The 20,847-nt window shown below is 37.1% G+C and overlaps 2 protein-coding genes across 5 annotated transcripts; one reads left to right on the forward strand and one right to left on the reverse strand.

The window, feature by feature from the left end:
• Positions 1-223: 223 nt before the first annotated feature.
• Positions 224-12,746, reverse strand: LOC136677664 (protein transport protein Sec16A-like). 4 transcript variants are annotated; one of them, XM_066655256.1, is made up of 26 exons: positions 12,443-12,746; positions 12,292-12,368; positions 11,967-12,061; positions 11,750-11,864; positions 11,438-11,630; positions 10,811-10,946; positions 10,280-10,413; positions 10,064-10,125; positions 8,881-9,019; positions 8,526-8,756; positions 8,298-8,395; positions 7,873-7,954; positions 7,598-7,715; positions 7,166-7,274; positions 6,153-6,270; positions 5,906-6,046; positions 5,142-5,255; positions 4,850-5,027; positions 4,674-4,765; positions 3,214-4,548; positions 2,881-2,961; positions 2,746-2,802; positions 2,525-2,642; positions 2,297-2,437; positions 2,094-2,182; positions 224-827 (listed from the first exon to the last, which is right to left on the reverse strand). In XM_066655256.1, the coding sequence occupies exons 1-26, from the start codon at positions 12,470-12,472 to the stop codon at positions 804-806; spliced, it is 4,107 nt and encodes a 1,368-aa protein (XP_066511353.1). In that variant the 5' UTR covers positions 12,473-12,746; the 3' UTR covers positions 224-803. The 4 variants fall into 4 exon arrangements, with proteins under 4 accessions (XP_066511353.1, XP_066511354.1, XP_066511352.1 ...); XM_066655257.1 differs by having other exon boundaries at positions 6,153-6,258; positions 10,064-10,128; XM_066655255.1 differs by having other exon boundaries at positions 2,881-2,958; positions 10,064-10,128.
• Positions 12,747-15,389: 2,643 nt separating this feature from the next.
• On the forward strand, positions 15,390-19,169 carry LOC136677665 (probable peptidyl-tRNA hydrolase). Its single transcript, XM_066655258.1, has 5 exons — positions 15,390-15,953; positions 16,300-16,519; positions 17,598-17,697; positions 18,384-18,429; positions 18,620-19,169. Exons 1-5 carry the CDS (start codon positions 15,780-15,782, stop codon positions 18,875-18,877), a joined length of 798 nt encoding a protein of 265 aa, XP_066511355.1. The 5' UTR covers positions 15,390-15,779; the 3' UTR covers positions 18,878-19,169.
• The last annotated feature ends 1,678 nt before the right edge of the window (positions 19,170-20,847 follow it).

Raw genomic sequence — 20,847 nt, forward strand, 5'->3', positions numbered from 1 at the left:
CAGCCCATCATTAGTGGAAGCCAGACATCTATTCAGTGTCAGCAATATGAAACATGAATGTGTTTTGATTTTCTGATCTGCCTTGAAATAATCCATTTTTAATTTACACTAAAATTAGGCTTTACATCAAATCCAAGTGACTGCCAGTGGTGTCGGGAAGATGAGAGAGACGGACGTACACTCAAGGACTCTTTTATTAGCACAATCAAACCCAAAACCAAACAACATAAATCCTGAAAGCAAACATGTGCAAGACAAGGAAAACACAAAAACAAAGAACTCAACTAGAATAAACAGGAATCAACCATGAACTGGTGCAGATAAATAAAAACTACTAGAACAATCTATAAATAGAAAAATATATATCTACACACAATACCAGACAAAGGAACACTGACAACAAGGGGGTGTATATACACATGACCACAGTCAAGGAACACCTGAGAAGGATAATGAGGGGGCAGGATCACAAAGGAGGCACATGTGAGAACAATAATGAGAGGGCAGGGCAAAGGCAGAGACATGGAAGGAGACTAGAATAACAAAACAGAGCCATGTGCTCCTTTAGAACATGGTAGACAAGGGAACTCGGAAGACACAAAAGACAGAGCAGGAAAACAAGGCAAAAGTGTCTGACTTAACAGTGATGTCATACGAAAAAGTTCCTAATGAAATACTATAGTAAATACACTTAACACATACAGTTATTTGCATCTCAGTTTATGTTTATGTAGCTTAATGTATTTAATGTAGCTTCATCCAGATCCTGCCGTCGACCTCCATGAACAGGAACCACCTCATATTCACATTATCTCTTCAAGAATATCCTTCACGTGAAGCACAACATAAGAAAAATGATAGCAATTAAATTATGTGAGGAAAAACAATCAGTTATTATACAAAGTCTGAATAATTTATCAGAGATAACATGGAAGTGTTAAGAATATACAGTGTCATATTTCAATTTCTGTAAATACATTCTTGACCCTTGAATTTGCATAAAGTTTACTGACCATTAATGTTCAAACAAAAACAGTTGTATCTCCATTCCTGCTCCATTTGTCAAAATGTCACAGCAAACTGAGCACTATATTTGGTTCAAAATTACTTAAAAGCTATTGATAGTTTGCCTTCCCCTGGGAAATGATCATTTTTCAAATCTGTACTATTTACATATATACCTGCTACAGTATATACTAGGGCAATGAACAGACTGTAAAACATGCTGTAAAACGCAATACATGGACATTTATAGTATTGTGCAGAAGTCTTAGGCACTTAAGATAATTCTATATATTTAAGCTAATGCCTTCTCAGCAAGAGTGGGGCTTGTATAAAGTTATATATAATCACAGTAAATACAAAATAATAATAATATTTAACAAGTAAGAAATATTCATTCATTCTCTGTAAGCGCTTATCCATTTCAGGGTCGCAGTGGGTCCAGAGCCTACCTGGAATCATTGGGCGCAAGGCAGGAATACACCCTGGAGGGGGCGCCAGTCCTTCACAGGGCAACACAGACACACATTCACTTTTGAGTCACCAATCCACCTACCAACGTGTGTTTTTGGACTGTGGGAGTAAACCGGAGCACCCGGAGGAAACCCATGCGGACACATGAAGAACGCACCACACTCCTCACAGACAGTCACCCGGAGCAGGAATCGAACCCACAACCTCCAGGTCCCTGGAGCTGTGTGACTGCGACACAACCTGCTGTCCCCAAATAAGAAATATTTTTCTATAAAGTAGTATGTGAGTAATGTTTTGTTCAGATTCTCCTTGAACTGCATGAATTTGTTAAATCAACAGCAAACATTATTTAAAATCTTATTTATTAACCAGTAAAAATAGGTTTTGGATGACAACCTCAGATGACTCCACGAGGAGAGATTTGGAAAAAGTTAAACCAACACATTCTCACACAGAATATCACACTGGAATAATGTTATTTGGCTTTATTCTAATGTTGGGCATTATTGGTTTGTTTGTTTTTTAGATAAATAACTGCTCAGATAAATAGCTTTATAAATCTCATAATCTCTGGTGCCTAAAACTTTTGCACCGTACTGTATATCTTTTAATCTTACATCAGATGTTGGTGAATATGGCATAGACGGGGCACTTTGCTTCCATCCCATGTGTTCAGATACTTGCTTTATAGAGTGTCCAGAAATAGCTAAATACAAAAGATAACTTGTCATGATGTACAATAATTTGACTCAAAATAAAATTAAATTGTAAACAATGACAAACTATGTTTGGAACTATTACCATGACTACGGTCACCTACCTCGGTCAGTTTGATATGTGTTGGCAGGCTTGACCATTGGTGGCTCACAACTGCTTATGCTTGATGAAGTGTAAAAATGAGTGTCTGTATTGTTAGACATTAAGACTGGATTGAGAGTTGCCATATATCCTCTCTTAGGCCCTGGATTGAGTAAAATAAGACATCTGTATCATGATATTGCTGAAAACAAGAGTCACTAATATTTCAATGATGTGGAAGGGAAATCACCTGATGTCAAAATGGGCATGCCACTGGATAGCCCCTTCGTGTGTGGCTCAGCCAATTCTCCTAACTTTTCAGTAGTCATCCTATTAACTCTTTTAGAATGCACTAACTCATGTTTTCTCTGTAGGAAATCACACCATATTGTAAAGAACACAGTAACATTGTCATGAGCTTCATTTAATACAGATATTCTTCATTTTATAAACATGAAGCACAAGGACAACCTTTTTCTTTTCCTCACTGGGATCCACCCATCTTTGAAGGTTTTCATCCCAAACAAGCTGTGGGAGGTCAAATTTGTTATTTGTTTGAAAAAACGTACATTTAAATTAACTATATTGACATCAACTTTCACTTACTGATTTGCCAGTATCTACAGGGAAACAAACTTCCTTCTTTTTGCCAAACAACCAACTGAGCCACCCACCTCCAGCTTCCTGCTGACAGACAAAATAATGTGGGATGCTGAAGGGGAAAATTGAGAAAGAAATGAAAGAAAGAGAACAAGGGGCAAAACACTGCTATAAAAAAGCATCCAAAGCTATTAAACTGCTAATGGTGACCCCTTGTGGAAAAGTATTAGCCTGCTAAATATGCATGAATGAGTGAATCTAAAAAGACATGAATTATAGGAAAGGGACAGTATTGTAATTAAGAAGTTTAGCTATGTTTACCTTGATAGTATGACTAACCTTTTGGTCTTTGGGATCTGGATGTAGACTCTGAGGGACAAAGAGCCGAGGTATCAAGGGTTTTGATAATGTGTGTGTCTGCTTTGAGTGAGCCATTTTCTCTCCCATGGAATAGGGATTTGCACTGAAAAGTCTGGGAGGTGTCTGGCCTAGAGCTGAGTCTACCAACAGGCATGACATCTGGGCAGGTCTGATCTCTGTCTCTGCTGCATGCTGACCCTGGATTGCTGAATAATCTTTGCTGATTGGAGGCAAAATATGGGATGCAGGTAAAGGCACAGTAAGAAGAGGCACTGCTTGTGAGTCCACAGTATCTGTTCGCTGAGATTTTCCATTGGACACAGCTGAATGAAGTGACTGGGGCTCAAAGGCTGGGCACAGCCTGGGTGTTGTCTTGGGATGCACTTGTTGTACCTCGGGTGAAGACAAGTTCTGCTTTGTAGAATAATAACACTGATTATTATCAGATACCATTTGGAGTGGAGCTACAGCAACACTTGGTTGAGTTACTGGATGGTGTTTTTGACACCGTTTACCCATGTGGTCAAAAGATGGTGTAACAGGCAGTGGCACAATTAACTGCGGAATAGACTCTGATTTTGCTGGCAGGGACTTGGATGAAGGTAATACTGTAGAAGACAATGAATTTAGATCTGTGCATGGGCCACACGATGGAGGTATACACACTGAATCTTGTACCAGTGACATGGAAGAAGATAATGTAGAAGCCACCATATTTGTCTCTGTGGTTGGTGAAATTGTCGGATGGACACACTTAATTTCTGTTTCCAATGATATGGAAGGTAATGTTGTAGAAGGCACTGTTTGGGACTCTTTATAAGGAGAAATCAACCAAGGTAATGGTTCACACTCTGTTGCCACTGACATTGGAGAAGCCAGTGTTGTGGGCTCTATATTTGGAGCAGTTATCTGAGGCAGAATCTCTGATTCTGTTGCCACTGACTTGGAGCAAGATAACATTGCTGAAGGCAATGTATGAGGATCCAGTGTATGTTGTGTAGATTTAGGAACAATGCTCAGAGACTGGGATTGGAGATCACCTGCAGTTGGCTCCAGCGTTGATGGAGATGGCTGTGAACGGACCAGAGTATTTGTTGACGCGTTGGTTTCACTGGAATCATCATTTGGCAAATCGTTTGAATCATCTGTGTGAACTAGTCCTTCAGGTTGCATTACATCAGTGGGCAAAATCTGAATCTGGGGTTCCAACACTGCTGGTGGCTTGTCTTGAATTGATTCCTCCACTGGTGAGCCATTTAGATTTTCTTGGTGAGAAGACATTTGGTAAATTGGAGATACAGACAATGGAACTGCCTAAAAAAGATGCAGCAATTACACAAAATCTATGTAGACCTACACAAGTGCAATTTCCTGTAATATGCAACCAAAGGAATTTGAGATTTAATGACAAAATTAAAAAATACTAGAAAACACCTAACCTTCTTGCTAAGTTGAAAACAAGTTGGATCAAGTATTTGGCTAGACTTTGGAATCATGGGTTTGTCTCTATATTCAAGAATGTCTTGTGATGCTGAAACCATAGAAGAAGATGCAGAAAAAATTAATATAGTCTCTTAATCAGGATAAAATGCAAGCATGTAAGATGTAAACACACCTGGTGGTACTAGGTGCACATCTGGAGTATAATTTTCTTGGTCCGGCTTCTCTGTAGTCAGAAGGGAAATTTGATATGAAGGTAGAGTTCTAATTGTTGGTGGTGTGCCCTGGGAGTTTGTCTCTAACATAGGAAGATTTGTATCCTGTGTCTTTGAGCCATGTGTGTTCAGTTCCTCCTAAAAGTTAGATATGATAAAACCAGAAAGTTTAAAATGTGCCATATATAGACTACATACCCAAAAGCTTGACATAAAGAATAGGACATCTAGTGTTTATTACAAGAAACTTACTAAAATATGGCAGTGAAGTTTCCTTATGCTGATCAGCCATTCTGGTTCTGATGATAATTCAATTTCTGGGATGTCTTTAAACTGCTGGTCAACGTATCTCATTTTTGTAGACAACTATATGATTATAAGTAACAGCACAGCGGACATAACGATAAACTACTGCCATTTAGACATCAGAAAAGTGAGCACATAGAGAACACATACACAATCATATTAATACAATAATGCATCTTTTTGTAGCTCTATGAGTTAAGGGATTCTAATAAAGTGGCCAATGTGTGCACATTAAATAAAAAGTGGGCCAAATGTTAAAGTCTTTTTCTGCTAAGTTTCTCCTGATTTTTCACTTATGTCAATAATCCCATTAAATAACCCTGGGTGAGGCCTAAAAGAAAATCTCCACTTTTCTGCAATTAGGAGCCCAGCAGTGCCACACTATTTCATGTGTTACCCAGATGTTAATGTTATAATGAGTCTGTTATTAAATTATTTGTGTAATTACTTGCATGTTTACATGCTTGACCCTCAGTGAACCCATGGAATACACAGGTTGGACAGGCCTTTTCATACGTGGGCTCCTTACTTTTGAAGTTTGCAAATTTTGGAACTTACAACAATAAAATATAAGGAATTGAAGTGTGAACATGCAGACTAAAAGGTTGCTACTAAACCTTTGAATTCCTGTATCCTCAAAATGACATAAAATCATAAGACTACATATTAATTAATTTTTTACTTCTGTAAGTGTGTTGTCATGTTTTTACCTCAATGATCTGGCTTATCAAGGTCAGAGAGTGTCCTGAACCTGAGGCTAGCAGTGCTTTAGAGATCACTTCACAGTACTGAAGCGCTTGAATGTAAAGTCCGGCTTCAGCTAACCGGCAAGCATAAATAAATTTGAAAATCTAAAGCACACAAAAAGAACTTTTAAAAGTAGATGGTAATGATTACATGTTAATGTTAAAATACTAAACTTTTAGTTTGTTAGATTTAGGAAGTTAAAAAAAATACCTGAAAGTTATAAAGGTGAACTGAATCAAAGCCAAGAGACAGGGCATATTCAAAGATTTCAGTACGCTGGATTGCTTCATTGGTAGCATACTTCAGGGCTGGTAAACTAGAATTAAAACTGTGGAAGTTAATTATATTAAACACTGATCAGTTCAGGCCTTTTATTTATTTATTTATTTATTTATTTTTACAAATGTACAGTGGGGTCCAAATATCTTGGACATTTATTTTGTGCTACTTTTGATTTGATAAAAAATAATGATGGATATAGTTGTAAAAAAATCTTGTGATAATTTAATTAGTGTTTCCAATTTTGCTAAATTTGTTGTGTATTTCCAGGTTTTAATACATTTGGGCCCACTGTAAAAACTAATATACAGTAAGTCCTTAACATACAAAACTTTCAATTGTATACTTTCAAAAACAAATAACGTCCATGTCCATTTGTTTATAATTTGTTTAAATTAGTGCAAAATTCAAAATTCTATGGTTTAAGTAAACGTTTACATTAGGCACATGCGTATGGCATACCTTTTAGAATCAATGTATTGTGAATACAGTTGAATTTTTGCTATGTAACACATGTAATTTATTTACTTGTGAGCTTGTAATAATGTTACCCCATACATGTGGGGTTTTCTAACCAGTATTTGTTGTCTTCAGTGTAATTATATTCTGTTCAAGTATTCTGTCAATAATTATACCTCCAGAAGCGGACATGTCTACCAGTCCAAGATAACAGATTTTTATGTATTATTTTATTTCATGGCTCTCTTGATACTGCTGTCTTGAAACTTTATTAAGCTATCTTCTTATTTATTGCCATATAGAGCTACATGTTGAAGGCTTACTAAAATATTGGATGCCTAAGCTAACTTTGTTGGAACTAGAGTTATGAATGAAATTTCAGAACTCTTTAGTATGTAGAGGACTTACTGTATTATAATATAATACAACATAATATTCAAGTAATCATGGCAACTCTAAAGAAGAGTTAGTGCATAACAGCTGACCTGGAATTGACCCCAAAAAGACAGGTGTCTGTTTTGGTACTCTGTGTGTCCGTGCCTAGTTGAACCACCATGTAACAGAAACTTGCAGCAACAGAACATCCTTGGGAAGCTAAGAATGAAAGTATATTATAAACTTTCTTGCAAAAGCAAGTTAGTTCATGTTATTTATTTAGACATTGGACATATTTTTATGAACATACAGCATGCACTGTTAAATAAAACAGGTTGACTAAAAATTATTAAATTTGAACTTGAATCAAACTTTTTATTTAAACGCTTTTATTTAAAGTTTCTGGGGTTGTTAATTTTTGAATCAATATACAAACACGTAAACAGTTTAAGCTTGTAAGAATGCAAATATTTAAGGAAGCTTGCAGTTGTTTATTTTACAATTCTACAGTTAATGTTTACACCATATATGTTTTGTCTTACCCAGTGTGTCTCCCATCCTAGTAATGGTTTTCTGGTGTAGATGTTTGAAATGGGTGTGGTTTGATAAAACCATGGCCAGGTGGATGTGCCAATGTCCGCAGTCCTTAATTTCACAACACTAGAGAAAATACTCATATAAACCCCCCAGGCAAAATATTTGTTAAAAAGTAAACACTGAAGCCAAATTCATTCCATATAAACCACTTTCTGCCGCATGGAACTCTAATAATAAACATTACCATAAATAAACATTACCATAAAAAAGACATACTCACAGTTGCAGATGATGGCATCTTTCCAGACATTAGCTGATAAAAGGTCCGCAATGAATCATTCACTGCTAAACTGTCAATGAACCTATTCAAGGAATTAAGCATGATACTGAAACTATCTGTAAGCTGTATATACAAGCAGAGCTGTGCAGTGTTTAACGTTATTCCATACTCCTTATTTTCATTGTGCTCAGTCACTTTATTATTTTTAACAAATTAAATATATTTCTAGATAAGCATGCAGGCTAGATTTCCTGCACTTAGCTAGTATAATCCTCTTGTATAACACTGATACTTGAGACACCTTAGGAGAAGTTGGAAATGCTGCCTAGCTACAAAGCTGTAAGAAATAGGGAGCAAGGCAGTGTAATATAAATAGTGTAATATAAATGCATATTTCAAGGATGTTGTAATTTGTTATAACTTACTTGCTCATCACATTAGAACAGGCCCTGCTATCCATTTTACCAGCCAGCATGAAAGCATGTCCCCACAATCCTTTGCTTATCGCTGTCTCCAGAGCATCCTATTTGTCAGGTATTTGAGAACAACAGCAATGTTTAACTCAACTGTTTCTGTAAGCAGACAAAGCAGTATGTCTGCATTACCCTTTGTTTTAAAATATGCATTTTAAATTAAATTCAATACATATTTACCTTTTTCTTGCCAAAGATTAACAGCTCTCTGAAGCACTGTAAATCCTTCTCTGTGTCATTTGATATTGCCCAAACATCATCTTGACTGGCTGATTCAGCATCACATGTCTTATTTTCCACTGTTCTACTGAGTGCTTCGTTTGAAAAATCGATAAGATCAGAGGTGCTAATTTTTGAGGAGGAGTCTGAATTTCTCAACAAAAGATGAGATATATCAGTTCCCACAAGTTTCTGTAAAACATTACCATATACCTCATTACACTTTGCTACATGTTATTAGCATATCATGTCATTATATAATTACATTATTATATGCTATAATTATAAATGCCAAATATAATAAATTATAACTTACACCATTATGTTTGCATATTAATTCCATGAGCTTCCATATTAGGCAAGACGCTTGTTTTTCTACCAGTGTTTCATTATGTAAGCATTCTTGTCTCTTCTTTCTGATGAATTCCAGCACCTCGGATTTATGGGTCTTATGTCTATGAGACAAATTAATTAAAAACAACATGTGTCATGGGCGGCACGGTGGCGCAACAGGTCGTGTTGGTGTTGTGGCTTCTAGCCCTGCTCTGGGTGACTTTCTGTGAGTAGGTTGGTGTTTTTTTCCAGTGTCTGCTTGAGCTTCTTCCAGGCCAGGTGTTCAGATTTCCTCCCATGTTCCAAAACCACATGTTGGTAGGTGTATTGGCAACTCGAAAATGTCCATAGGTGTGAGTGTGTGTGTGAGTGTGTGTGTGGGTGTGTGTGAGTCACCCTATGAAGGACTGGTGCCCCCTTTAGGGTGTGTTCCTACCTTGCGGCCAGTGAGTCCAGGTGGGCTCCGAACACATTGCGACCCTGAACTGGACAAACGCTTACATACAATGAACAAATTAATGTATTTAAACATCACTGATGTTTCTGATTCTTTTACGGGCGCGAGGTGGAAACACACCCTGAAGGGGGCGCCCGTCCTTTGAAGGTCAACATACACTCACACATTAATTCACTCAAACATCTATGGATAATTTTGAGTAGCCAATTCACCTACCAGTATGTGTTTTTAGAGCATGGGAGGAAGCCGGAACACCCAGAGAAAACCCATGTGGACACAGGAAGAACACATTAAGCTCCTCACAGTCAACTGGTGTCGGCCTAAAACCCACAACTCCAGGAGCTGTGCGCCAGTGATACTACTTGTTGTGCCACTTTGCCGCCCCATTTAAATACTTCTAGAATCTTTTTTGAATTTTTGGAAGTGAGAAAGTTTCACAAACTCCATAATTAATGTATGTATAGCACCAGATTATGATCATATTTTGTAAAAACTTCATGGTTCTCTCCTCTGCCAACAGTATAGATATGCCACTGGATTTACACTAAAATTATGCAATGTCTTAAAATTATCTCCAAAGTCTTATCATGGAGTTAAAGCAAGTCCTCTATAATATATCCTTTTTCTAGCTGCGCATAATTCCTCAAGTTACATTTCTGAATTAATGTTATAGCTCTTATTTATATTAATTATTAAAACAAGCATTTACTTTATTAGAGGTCCTGGGAAGCCCTGGAGTTCTGGTTGGTCCCTGCAGCCTTGCAGCATCATCTGCTGAGCAGTCAATTGTTCACTTAGAGCTAAACCCACATAGCAGATTATAAAGCATAGCCAGTAAAAATGCCTCTTTAGTGTGAGATTAAAAGGAGGCAACTGCTTAATAAACACCACACAAACACAGTGAACCTGAATGTATGGAAATGACCTCAGTGCTGTGGATCTGCACCAGTGCTGGTTTGCCCTCAGAGGGAAGATTTGGAAGCACAACAGACAGCTGTCCACCAGGTCCAAACCGAGCACAGCAGTGAAGGAAGGGGAACTGCTCTGAGGTGGAAGGACCTATGGGAAGAACATGGAAAGGTATTCTTTAAAGAGGATTTCAACTTATTCATAAAAATATCTGCATCATTTAACAAGTTATTTAGAGTGGTTTAAAGTGAAATGGTAAATTTCATACAAACAAAATGACCAAAATAACCAGAGAATATGCACCATATTGTGATTTATATCTAATGTTAATAATTGTAGAGCTTAAAATGTACAATACATTGAATTTCTGAAAATATGTTTAGACCAAAATATATTATTCCAAAACTATTTTATGCTAAATCACTGTAATTACATCTTCAACTTCATTAATTCAACTTTACTGAAATGTAGAAAAAATAGTGGAACTCTATAAACAGTGTATGTGATGGTATGGTAAAAGGAAAGAGGAAAGTGTATTAAATCTCACCCTTTAAAGAGCATGCAACTGTGATTTTTCCGGATTCTTTCTCTAAATGAGCATGGTCGACAAAATGAGCTGGAGACTGAATATTGCCATCATAATGTGGATAGTCAGTGTACTGCTGTATTGGGTATCCCCAGCCCTGGAACAAATAATTAACACAATACCATTAACACTAATAGAAAATATGTATTACATTCTTTATGTGGTTAAAAGTAAAGGAGTCAAAAAGGATTTTTGGGTGATTGAACTAGAACCCTTGTCTTCCCAAATAACTGTTTAGTTGAAAGTTTTGTAAATGAGCCATCAGTCATTTTTTTATAGCAAAATTAGCAAACATAATTCTGAAAACTGCAAAAAAATAAAGTGCAATTAAGAAATTAAGAATTAAATTGCTTGTTTGATTCAGTTTACCCTATATACTATAAACTTACTCTGCGTTGCTTAAAATGGTTTAGATGCCAAAACTCTTATCGGTAAAGGCCAGTAGGTTTGTGTAGGAGATACAGTGTTCCTTTAAAAATACATTTTTGTAAAATAATGTTAGTTTGAAGATTTACATTCTTTTCCTCCCGGGGACTGTATGTTAAAGCTAAAAACCATGGAGGTAAATTTATGTATGGAGTCTATTACCTGTTCTGAATGCCAGCTAAAGTGACTACTCTGACTGTTAGTGCTAGACATGCTCTGAGTAGAGTAGCCACTGTGGCTGCTTTCTGTGTCATTCTGATCACAGGGAGACAGCTGGCATTGGGTGAACTGATCATAGTCAAAGGATGAATCATAACGTGGGTCATATCTCCACCAGTCTTCATAGTTGTAAGGCCTTAAAAAATAATAGACAAAACATTACAAAAGTAATCTGAATAACTGGCAAAGCTGGCAATTTTACTGATATATAGATAAATTAACTATATTTAGCTGTGACTGCTATATTGAGTGTACTTTGTGTTATATTGTTGACTGTTGCTTTTGGAGAAATCAGTTTGGTATCCATAAGTGCAAGGATAGTAGTAATCTTGGTAGTAGGCATTAGAATATTGTCCTTGAGGATTCCAACCTATAAAATAATAAAAAATCAAACAAACTTTCATGAATACTGGCATCCTATTTGTTTAAATATGCAGATGCAAAGCAAGACCACAGTATAAAAATGAATTACCTCCATAGTTATAATAGTCAGTGTAGTTTTCTGACCAGTATGTTGAGGTTTTATTTCTGTCAGTGCTCATAGACCTGTCTCTGCACCTCATCTGCCTGTTTGAAAAGAAAAAAAAGCTGCCACTTCAATGTCAACCTAAAGTAAGCATATATAAAGTTTATCTAATAGCCGATATATGATATCCATGAAATAATTTTAGTGACATCATTTATATAATTTATATCATGCTCAGGAAGCAAATGTAAATTCTCATTAAATCTGATAATTTTATAAGTTAACAATAACTAATCACAAGGAAAAGGATAAAATAAAACATTAAACGAACCTTAGCTGTGAGTTGTGGCTGTGTTCTGAAGTGCACTGCTCATGTTGTTTCTGCTTATGCTCCTCTTTTTGATATTTCTGTTAAACAGACATTATTTGGGAGCATTGAAAAGGTAATATATTGTAAATGGAGTTGTCTGAACTGTTGTTACCTGGTCATAAAACTGAGCTTCAGATCCCATTTGTGGCCAGTGACCACGTAAATTAATCCAGGTATATGGAGCCCTGGAATAATGGAGGGAATAGTTGTGTGATAATGGAAGATCTGCATTTTGATAATCACGGTAGGTAGATCCATAGTAGCTATTGTAACTTTCTGCAGATACAGTGTGAGGTGTCCGGTGAATTTGCTGTGTCTTTAGTCCAGGAAATACAGGCTGACTGATATCTGTTGAAGATTTTTTTATGTTCTCCTTCCTTGATGTGGGACCAACCTCAGGTGGGTTGTCCTGATTTTTGCCCAGTCCTTGTTCACCATGCAGATTCTCACAGCCATTATTTTTAACATCTTCCAGTTCATGAGTAGAAATATTAGAATGTTCTGAAGCAACTGAAGGTCCAGAACATACTTCATTTTGGATTGAGGCTGAGAAAACATGTGGGAGTTGAGACTGGTTAGTATCAATTGCTCTTTGATTATCTTCTTGCAGAGTTTTTGTGACTTGGAGGTATAAGACAGGTATGTAATCTGTTGACCCTCCTGGTTTGGCTTCAGGTAGAATTGGTGGCTTCATATCAGAAGGATCAGACTCTTCAACCTGATTTACATTAATATCAGAGACCTGTGGACACATCTCAGGGGCTAACAACATATCAAAGGATGTTTCTGAAGATGACAAATCACTTTGTTTAATGCCACCTTGATAGGATCTCTTTGTATTTACAATGCTGACATGGTCCTCCACGGGAACATTTATATATTCATTATTCAGTGATGGCGGATCAGGCAAATGACTGGGTTTATAGTTATACGATCCTGGAGTCAGGCCCTTTTCTGAGACGCAGTCCCCTTTGTCCTCTTTCTCACACTTCTGGCTACCCTGATGCAATGATGATGGATCTGAAATGTCAATACATTTAAATATTTCACCTCCTAAATTCAGCACCTCATCTGAGTTGTAATCCAATTTGTTGTGTTTTTCTAGCTCCTGTACACCTCCTTGTATAGAGTTCATAGTGCTTGCTTGGATTGGAGCCACAGAAGTTCCAGAAGGGAGGTCTGACTTTGCCCTTTCGTCATAGGAATGCCAACATATTGCTTCAGAATTCTCTGGTAGTTGTTCTGAACATGACGTTGACGTATGTCCAGAGCATTGGTCAAGCTGAATTTGAGATTGTGTATATGTGATGACCTCCTGTGATGGTAAGAGAAGATGTGGAGAACATCTTTCAGTTTCTGAAGCTGATTTGTTGTACAGATGTGAAGAGTTGGGTGGAGTAGAAGAAAACGTAGTAAAATGATCACAATTATCAGTTGAAGAGGGTCCATGGTTGAGGCCACTTGAAGTGACATCTGGCTGTATTTCAAACATAGGACTTTTTTGTTGAGAAAGGGATTGTGGGGTGACTCCCGTTGGGGATAACTCTTCCAGAAATACTGTATTATTGCTTGCAACAAAGGGAGTTGAACCTAGAGTTAAAGGTGTATGCTCACTAAGAAGGCCTTCATGATCATTTAAAGGCTGGAAGTAGTTTTCATGTTGAGCATAACTCTCCGTATCTTGCATCCTTTGGCTGCCTGTATGGTCAGTCTGTACAGAGTTGTCTATGTTTGTTGTGGGCAGATGAGGTGGAGATGCCATTTATGCACTGTTGAAACTGTGGGAATAAAATTCTAGTCAGTATTAGGCTTGGATATGTTAATATGTTAGAACAGTGCTGCCAAAAGTGTGAACCCTCGCCCCTACCTTCTAATGGTAAAACATATCTTATGCAAAATATAGGCCAGGTAGTGTTACAAAATACAATTTTATATATCTGATATCATAACTGATTCAAAGCCAAAACAGTGCACACTGCAAGACATTTTGGCAGTCCTGACATACACAAAACACATTTCTTACGTAAAGAAAATACATGTTAGTTAGCATTACCTCTATTTAGTGCAGAATTGTATTAAAGCAATATATATATATATATATATATATACAGTGGTATTTTCTAAATATTTGTAAACAAAACGGATATTTTGCAATATACAAAATCTCCTTTTTAAAACAGTCTAACAGCTATTTGAAAAGTGTATGTTGACGGCTTAAAATAGACCCCCTCACCCCTCTGTAATATCACTCAGTGATGGCGGTCTTCCAGGTAGACCCTACTTTACTCTGGGTGAACGGAGGCTGCTCTGGAGTTAAAGGCTACTTTTCCTAGTGGTTAAACTCGAAGGAGGAAACTACGAGACTTCAGAAGGATTAATGCTCCTAAAACAACGATCTTCTTTCGGGCGCAGAATGTTTTAAGCCAATTTTAAGCCGAGAAGGACTCACCTGCTGCAGACTGAAGTAAGCGAACCTACTCAAACAGACACCATCTTCAACTGTAACTAGATACTGAGTGGTGGAGAAGTTCGTTAGCGATAGCTAGGTCATAATATTTATCTATAAAATTAGAAAATAATGAATGATGTAATTAATTAAATATATAAATAAATAACGAAATTAACCACACATTTTGTTTTTAAATAATAATTAAAATAATAATAATAATAATAATAATTATTATTATTATTATTATAATTAGCAGTATTATTAGTAGTATATAGTAGCAGTAGTATTACAAGTATTATCAGTTGATTGTTATAATATTTATGTCACATTTCATTGCATTAAATTTATACAAACAGTATATGTTCATTATAATTATTATGATTAAATATAGAGGTGTTAATGTATATTACCAACAACACAATGGAATTATTACTATATTCATAACCATTATTATCTTGTAATAATAAATGTTTTTATATCCGTCTATCCTGACCGATCCTCCTCGGTAGATGGCGGTGTCGGTTTTTAGTTCCTTTTTTGTGTCACATCTGACGTTTCCGGTTGCCATGTTTTTCAGAATAGATCTGTGTCACTATATATGATTTAAGGAAAGAAATAAAAGATTAAAAGATGACCTTTCGTCATGCACCGTAAAGAACAATCTAGTTTAAAGATATAAAAGTCCGCCGTTGAAGTACTAAAACGCATTGAGTAGATTGTGGACAGAAAAACCTAAAGGAGAAAATGATTAGTCTACAATCTGGCAACCAACAATTCTAGTAAGCGGCATGAAGTCATTCGGGGTTTTAATGAACTGACGAGCGCTTTGACTGTGAAGGTCGGTCTAAACTCCACTGAACGTGAATAAAGAAGCTGCAAGAGGAAGCGAGACACGTTGTAAAGACAGGGACACCGCTGACAGTCTCGTGTGTTTGTTTAGTGAAAATGACGCGGTGGTTTTAATGCTGATGTAATGTAACTGTACCTTTCAACGTAGCTGATGAGTGACGAAACGAGGAGGGTAAAACTCCTGGCGATTTTGTCTCAGGTTTGGAGGCTGTTATCGATGGCTTTGAGGCGGATGATAAATAAGTTGATGAACCGTGTGCTTTTGGGCACAGTCCAGTCTGAGAAGATGGCCAGTGATGTGGTGAACAGTTCTAGAAGGAAACTGGTTTGTACTTTATTTTTAAATACATTACCTCAAATACTGACTCAGTGAATATTTAAAGGTTATATTAACGGGCTTTAACGTTTTAATAAAGGGCCCATATCGTTGAGTTCTACCTATAGTTATGTGTTAAAACTTGTTCAGCCCACTGTGGTTTATTGAATGTCTTGAACACAAACATCATAAGTAAACCTTGGAGTAGAAGGTGGACAAGGATAGCCACTAGGGAGCATAGGGAGCCAATAATTATTTGTGATATTTTCTAAATTTGATAACATTCAAATTTGAAAAATGAGTCGTACAGCTGCAACTTTCTGACTGGTAAATAAATGTCTAATGTTTTTTTCAGGTGGTAGGGCTTGGTAACCCTGGGATGAATGGTTCAAGGCACAGTGTCGGGATGACTGTGATTTCAGCACTGGCCGAGCGACTGGGTGTGGCTGACCAGTGGAGGTCAGACAGACAGGTGTCAGGAGAGGTCATCATTTCAGTTTTTCAGGACACTCAGCTTGTGCTTCTTCGTCCAAAGCTGCTCATGAATGTAAACGGAGTGAGTGTAGCTAAGGCAGGTGAGTGGCATCTAGCAGAATGGCTTACTAAAGTAACCATAAGTTTATAGATGGGTTTGTAAGCAGTTATTCATTCATTCATTATCTGTAACCGCTTATCCAATTCAGGGTCGCGGTGGGTCCAGAGCCTACCTGGAATCATTGGGTGCAAGGCGGGAATACACCCTGGAGGGGGCGCCAGTCCTTCACAGGGCAACACACACAGTCACACATTTACTCACACACTCGCACCTACGGACATTTTTTGAGTCACCAATCCACCTACCAACGTGTGTTTTTGGACTGTGGGAGGAAACTGGAGCACCTGGAGGAAACCCACGCAGACACGGAGATCACACCAACTCCTCATAGACAGTCACCCGGAGCAGGAATCGAACCCACAACCTCCAGGTCCCTGGAGCTGTGTGTCTACGACACTACCTGCTGCAGCACTGTGTCGCCCCGTTTGTAAGCAGTTATTTGTTAGAAAAATTATTTAAAACATTTCTGTCAAACAGACACCGTGTGTTTCCAACAGTGTCACTCTTCAGGGGTAGGACAAATATCACTATATTTAAAAACATGGTATTATTTTGTGGCTGCACAGTGGCCCAGCATGGCCACCAAACAACTTCAGGTTCCTGGGGTGTATTCCCCACCTTGTGTAACTATGTGTGTCTGTCTGGATATTGGTGTGTTCTCTTCTCTGTTTGTATGAGTTTCCACACACAGTCAAAAACACATGTAGCTGGATCGGCTGTATGAAATCTTCATAGGTGTGAATATGTGACTTATTATATGAGTGTGTGATTTCCTGTGATGGACCGATGCAGTGTCCAGGGCATGTTTTTTCCTTGCAGCCAATGATTCCTGGTAGGCTTTGGACTCACTGTGACCATGAACAACACAAAATAGTTACAGAATATGAATGAATATTCATGGTATAAAATTCTCCAGTTACGTAGAAAAATGAAAATGTAGATATGAAAAAAATGGAGATGCAAGATTTTCTCTCTACAGTTACAAGGAGTAATAATAATAGCCTGTGTTCAACAATGTACTGTATACACAAAGAGTTAAAAGACTGTGTTTGTTTCAGCCGGGAAGTTTTCTGTGCAGCCTGAACACATTGTCTTGGTTCATGATGAACTTGATAAACCCCTTGGGAAAGTCGGCATTAAACATGGAGGGAGTGCAAGGTCAGAGTTACTTCCAAATTACATCAGTTTTGTGAAGGAGTTCTTTCATTCCTATTTTCCATCTGGAAACAGACAAACATACTCTATGCAGAATGTCATATGCATCGTGTGCTGTAATGGCTCCATGTAGTTTTGAAAATAGGGAAGAAAAAATACATCATTAGGAATGTTTAGTCTTTTCACACTGCATTAATTGTAACTGCACCAAAATCAGTGATGATTAATACATTTGTACTATTTGGGATATTATTATCCCAAATAAACAAATATTATTTGTTTTTATATTATTCTTATAAATACCTCAAAATTTGTTACAGCATTTTAGAAAGTGTTTGATAGAGTAAGATGTATATTAAAGTACACAAACTCATTCTGCAGACGGTCTTATCCACAGTGATAAAGGAAACCAAATCAAAAGAATGTGTTCATTTAACAGAACCACATCAAATATGCCCAGTTCTATAGTTTGCAAACAAATAAGGCTATATGGCCTAAAATATGTTGATCCCTGCTTATTCAACACTTATAAAATCAGGGGTATTACGACAGTGCTTGTTTCCATTTGCTGCAGAAGCAGCGTCTACTCTCCTGGAGACTTAACTCTTGATGATGGATTATTAAATGTATTTGTGCTTGAATGTTTGCTAGAATTCTTTTCTTTAGTCTTTTCAATCCTTCTTTGACAGGGGTCATAATGGTGTCCGATCCTGTGTTGATTGTCTTCAAACTGATGTAAGTCTGCTTTTATTTAATACAGCTGCAATCTGACACAAAAAAAAGGAAAATAACTTTAATTTAAATCTTAAACCTCTTAACTATGTGAATCCACACTTTAGTTCTTTATAATATATATATATATATATATATATATATATTTATTGTTTTATTTTTTTCTCCTCATCTTACTTATGCCATATTGAAGGTTATGCCACGACTACGAATTGGTATCGGACGACCCTCTGGAAAGACAACTGTGGACAGACATGTTTTGGGACGATTTTCCAAAGAAGAGCAGCTCATTCTGAGCTCTGTTCTGGAGCAGAGTGTGGACCTTTTACTCGCACAGCTCACAGAAGAGCAGCTCCAGACTTTTCCAGCAGGAGGCAGAAGAGCAGCAGGCAGAAAGAAAGAGAGAACCCCTCCACCTCATGATCTTGCTGAAGAGAAGACTCAGAGCTGACCCCACACTTATTCATTTGTAATAACCTGCAAATATGAATGATCTTACTGGTCATTTGATGGTGCTCTTTTCCTTGTGATTTTTAAATATATTTTTTAATAATCATATATGGACATATTTTGTTTATGATGAAAGTCCATTTCTTGTTAGTAGACCATTGGCTCATACTGTTTTAAACCATACACAATATCATGCAAAAGTTTGGAAACCCCTGGTCAAATTACATTTTTTACTAATTTTCTAAATCTGAATAATTTATTACACAGTATACACTGAATAAAGTATTCTTATTTTTGTGCACTATTTTATGGATTCACATGAATTTATTAATGTTAAAGGAAGTAAATAAACAGTAATTGTGCATTAAAATATGAAAATATTTATTCTCTATAAAGAGATTGGTTTATTTTAGGAAGTCATCACTTTTTTTTTTCAGCAGGGGCTCCCAAATATTCTGCCTGCTCTCATTGTGAAGTCGAACATATTTTCCTAAAACATCTTTCCCAGACTTTGTACAATATGTATGAAACAGTTCACCCTCAAGGTTCTACCCAGCATTAAAACATCCTTTTCATGCCTCTAACACTGGGTAACCGTAAAATAAATATTATTTGTTATATACAGGGGTTGGACAATGAAACTGAAACACCTGGTTTTAGACCACAATGGTTTATTAGTATGATGTAGGGCCTTCGTTTGCAGCCAATACAGCGTCAGTTCGTCTTGGGAATGACATATTCAAGTCCTGCACAGCGGTCAGAAGGATTTTAAGCCATTCTTCTTGCAGGATAGTGGCCAGGTCACTACGTCATGCTGGTGGAGGAAAACGTTTCCTGACTCGCTCCTCCAACACACCCCAAAGTGGCTCAATAATATTTAGATCTGGTGACTGTGCAGGCCATGGGAGATGTTCAACTTCACTTTCATGTTCATCAAACCAATCTTTCACCAGTCTTACTGTGTGTATTGGTGCATTGTCGTCCTGATACACGGCACCGCCTTCAGGACACAATATTTGTACCATTGGATCCGCATGGTCTTACTGGCGCAATGTGCAATTAATGCAAGATTTAGCCATGAAACCTCCCACACTACAATGACAGGTGTTTCAGTTTCATTGTCCAACCCCTGTACAAATTATATGAATATCTGCCGTGCTCGTTTTATTAGTATATGTACTCATTTTTGGGCATATTTTCATTTAACTAAACTCACAGTGAGATCTATCTCAACAGTCTCCAGATAGTGGGGCTAGTTTTAACAGCGTGTTACAGATAAGTAAATAAAGAAGTACATATCTCGAGATATAGACAGCAATTTTTGGTATTATTTAAATGCACAGGTTATTCAAAGCCGAGTACTACAGGTGCTCTGTAAATAAAATATATTTCAGTTATGTTGTGCTGAGGTTCAGCTCAACAATATATATATATATGGGGTTCTTAAGTACTTCGTAACCTCATATATAAAAACATTCTTAAAATTAAGAACGTTTCTCAAAAGCATTCGTAACTAACGTAGTATTTATGTGAGTAGTCTGACCCACTCGTAACTCGCTAAGTTCTTAACTTGAAGTTCATGTGCAGTTCTCTCTTTAAAACGATAGAGGCCGCTAATTATCCTTTTAAACACACACTGACGCATGGTTTCGTGCGCAGTAGCACCACACACGTATTAATACAAACATTAATTCATGAAGTTTTAAATTTACATTTGAAAGCGTTAATGAATCACGTAAATTGCATCCAGCAGCACCATAATTCTAATCCAACAGCCTGATGATGTAGTCAGTGTACGTCTGGTACAAACAGTTATTTGCTTGTATCATGGTGTAGTGGGAAGAGCTCAGTCCTGCACATAAGTGTACATGAATTTGTTTTTATTTCTAGGTTGAAAACTGTGTATTCACGTGAGACAATTGTGAATCAATTGAAATTACTCAAAGTAAAATATATAATTTATTGATATAT

The sequence above is a fragment of the Hoplias malabaricus genome, chromosome Y (assembly GCF_029633855.1).
Source record: "Hoplias malabaricus isolate fHopMal1 chromosome Y, fHopMal1.hap1, whole genome shotgun sequence".
NCBI classification, from domain to species: Eukaryota; Metazoa; Chordata; class Actinopteri; order Characiformes; family Erythrinidae; genus Hoplias; species Hoplias malabaricus.

Coding starts and splice junctions, on each gene's coding strand:
- LOC136677664 (XM_066655254.1), bottom strand. CDS start 12,472: ATGGGATCTGAAGCTCAGTTTTATGACCAG. Junction 7,716..7,872: donor AGATGCCATCATCTGCAACT/GTGAGTATGTCT, acceptor TATTTTCTCTAG/TGTTGTGAAATTAAGGACTG. Junction 2,962..3,213: donor CAGATCCCAAAGACCAAAAG/GTTAGTCATACT, acceptor TTTGTCTGTCAG/CAGGAAGCTGGAGGTGGGTG.
- LOC136677665 (XM_066655258.1), top strand. CDS start 15,780: ATGAGTGACGAAACGAGGAGGGTAAAACTCCTGGCGATTTTGTCTCAG. Junction 16,520..17,597: donor AGTGAGTGTAGCTAAGGCAG/GTGAGTGGCATC, acceptor TGTTTGTTTCAG/CCGGGAAGTTTTCTGTGCAG. Junction 17,698..18,383: donor AAACATGGAGGGAGTGCAAG/GTCAGAGTTACT, acceptor CTTCTTTGACAG/GGGTCATAATGGTGTCCGAT.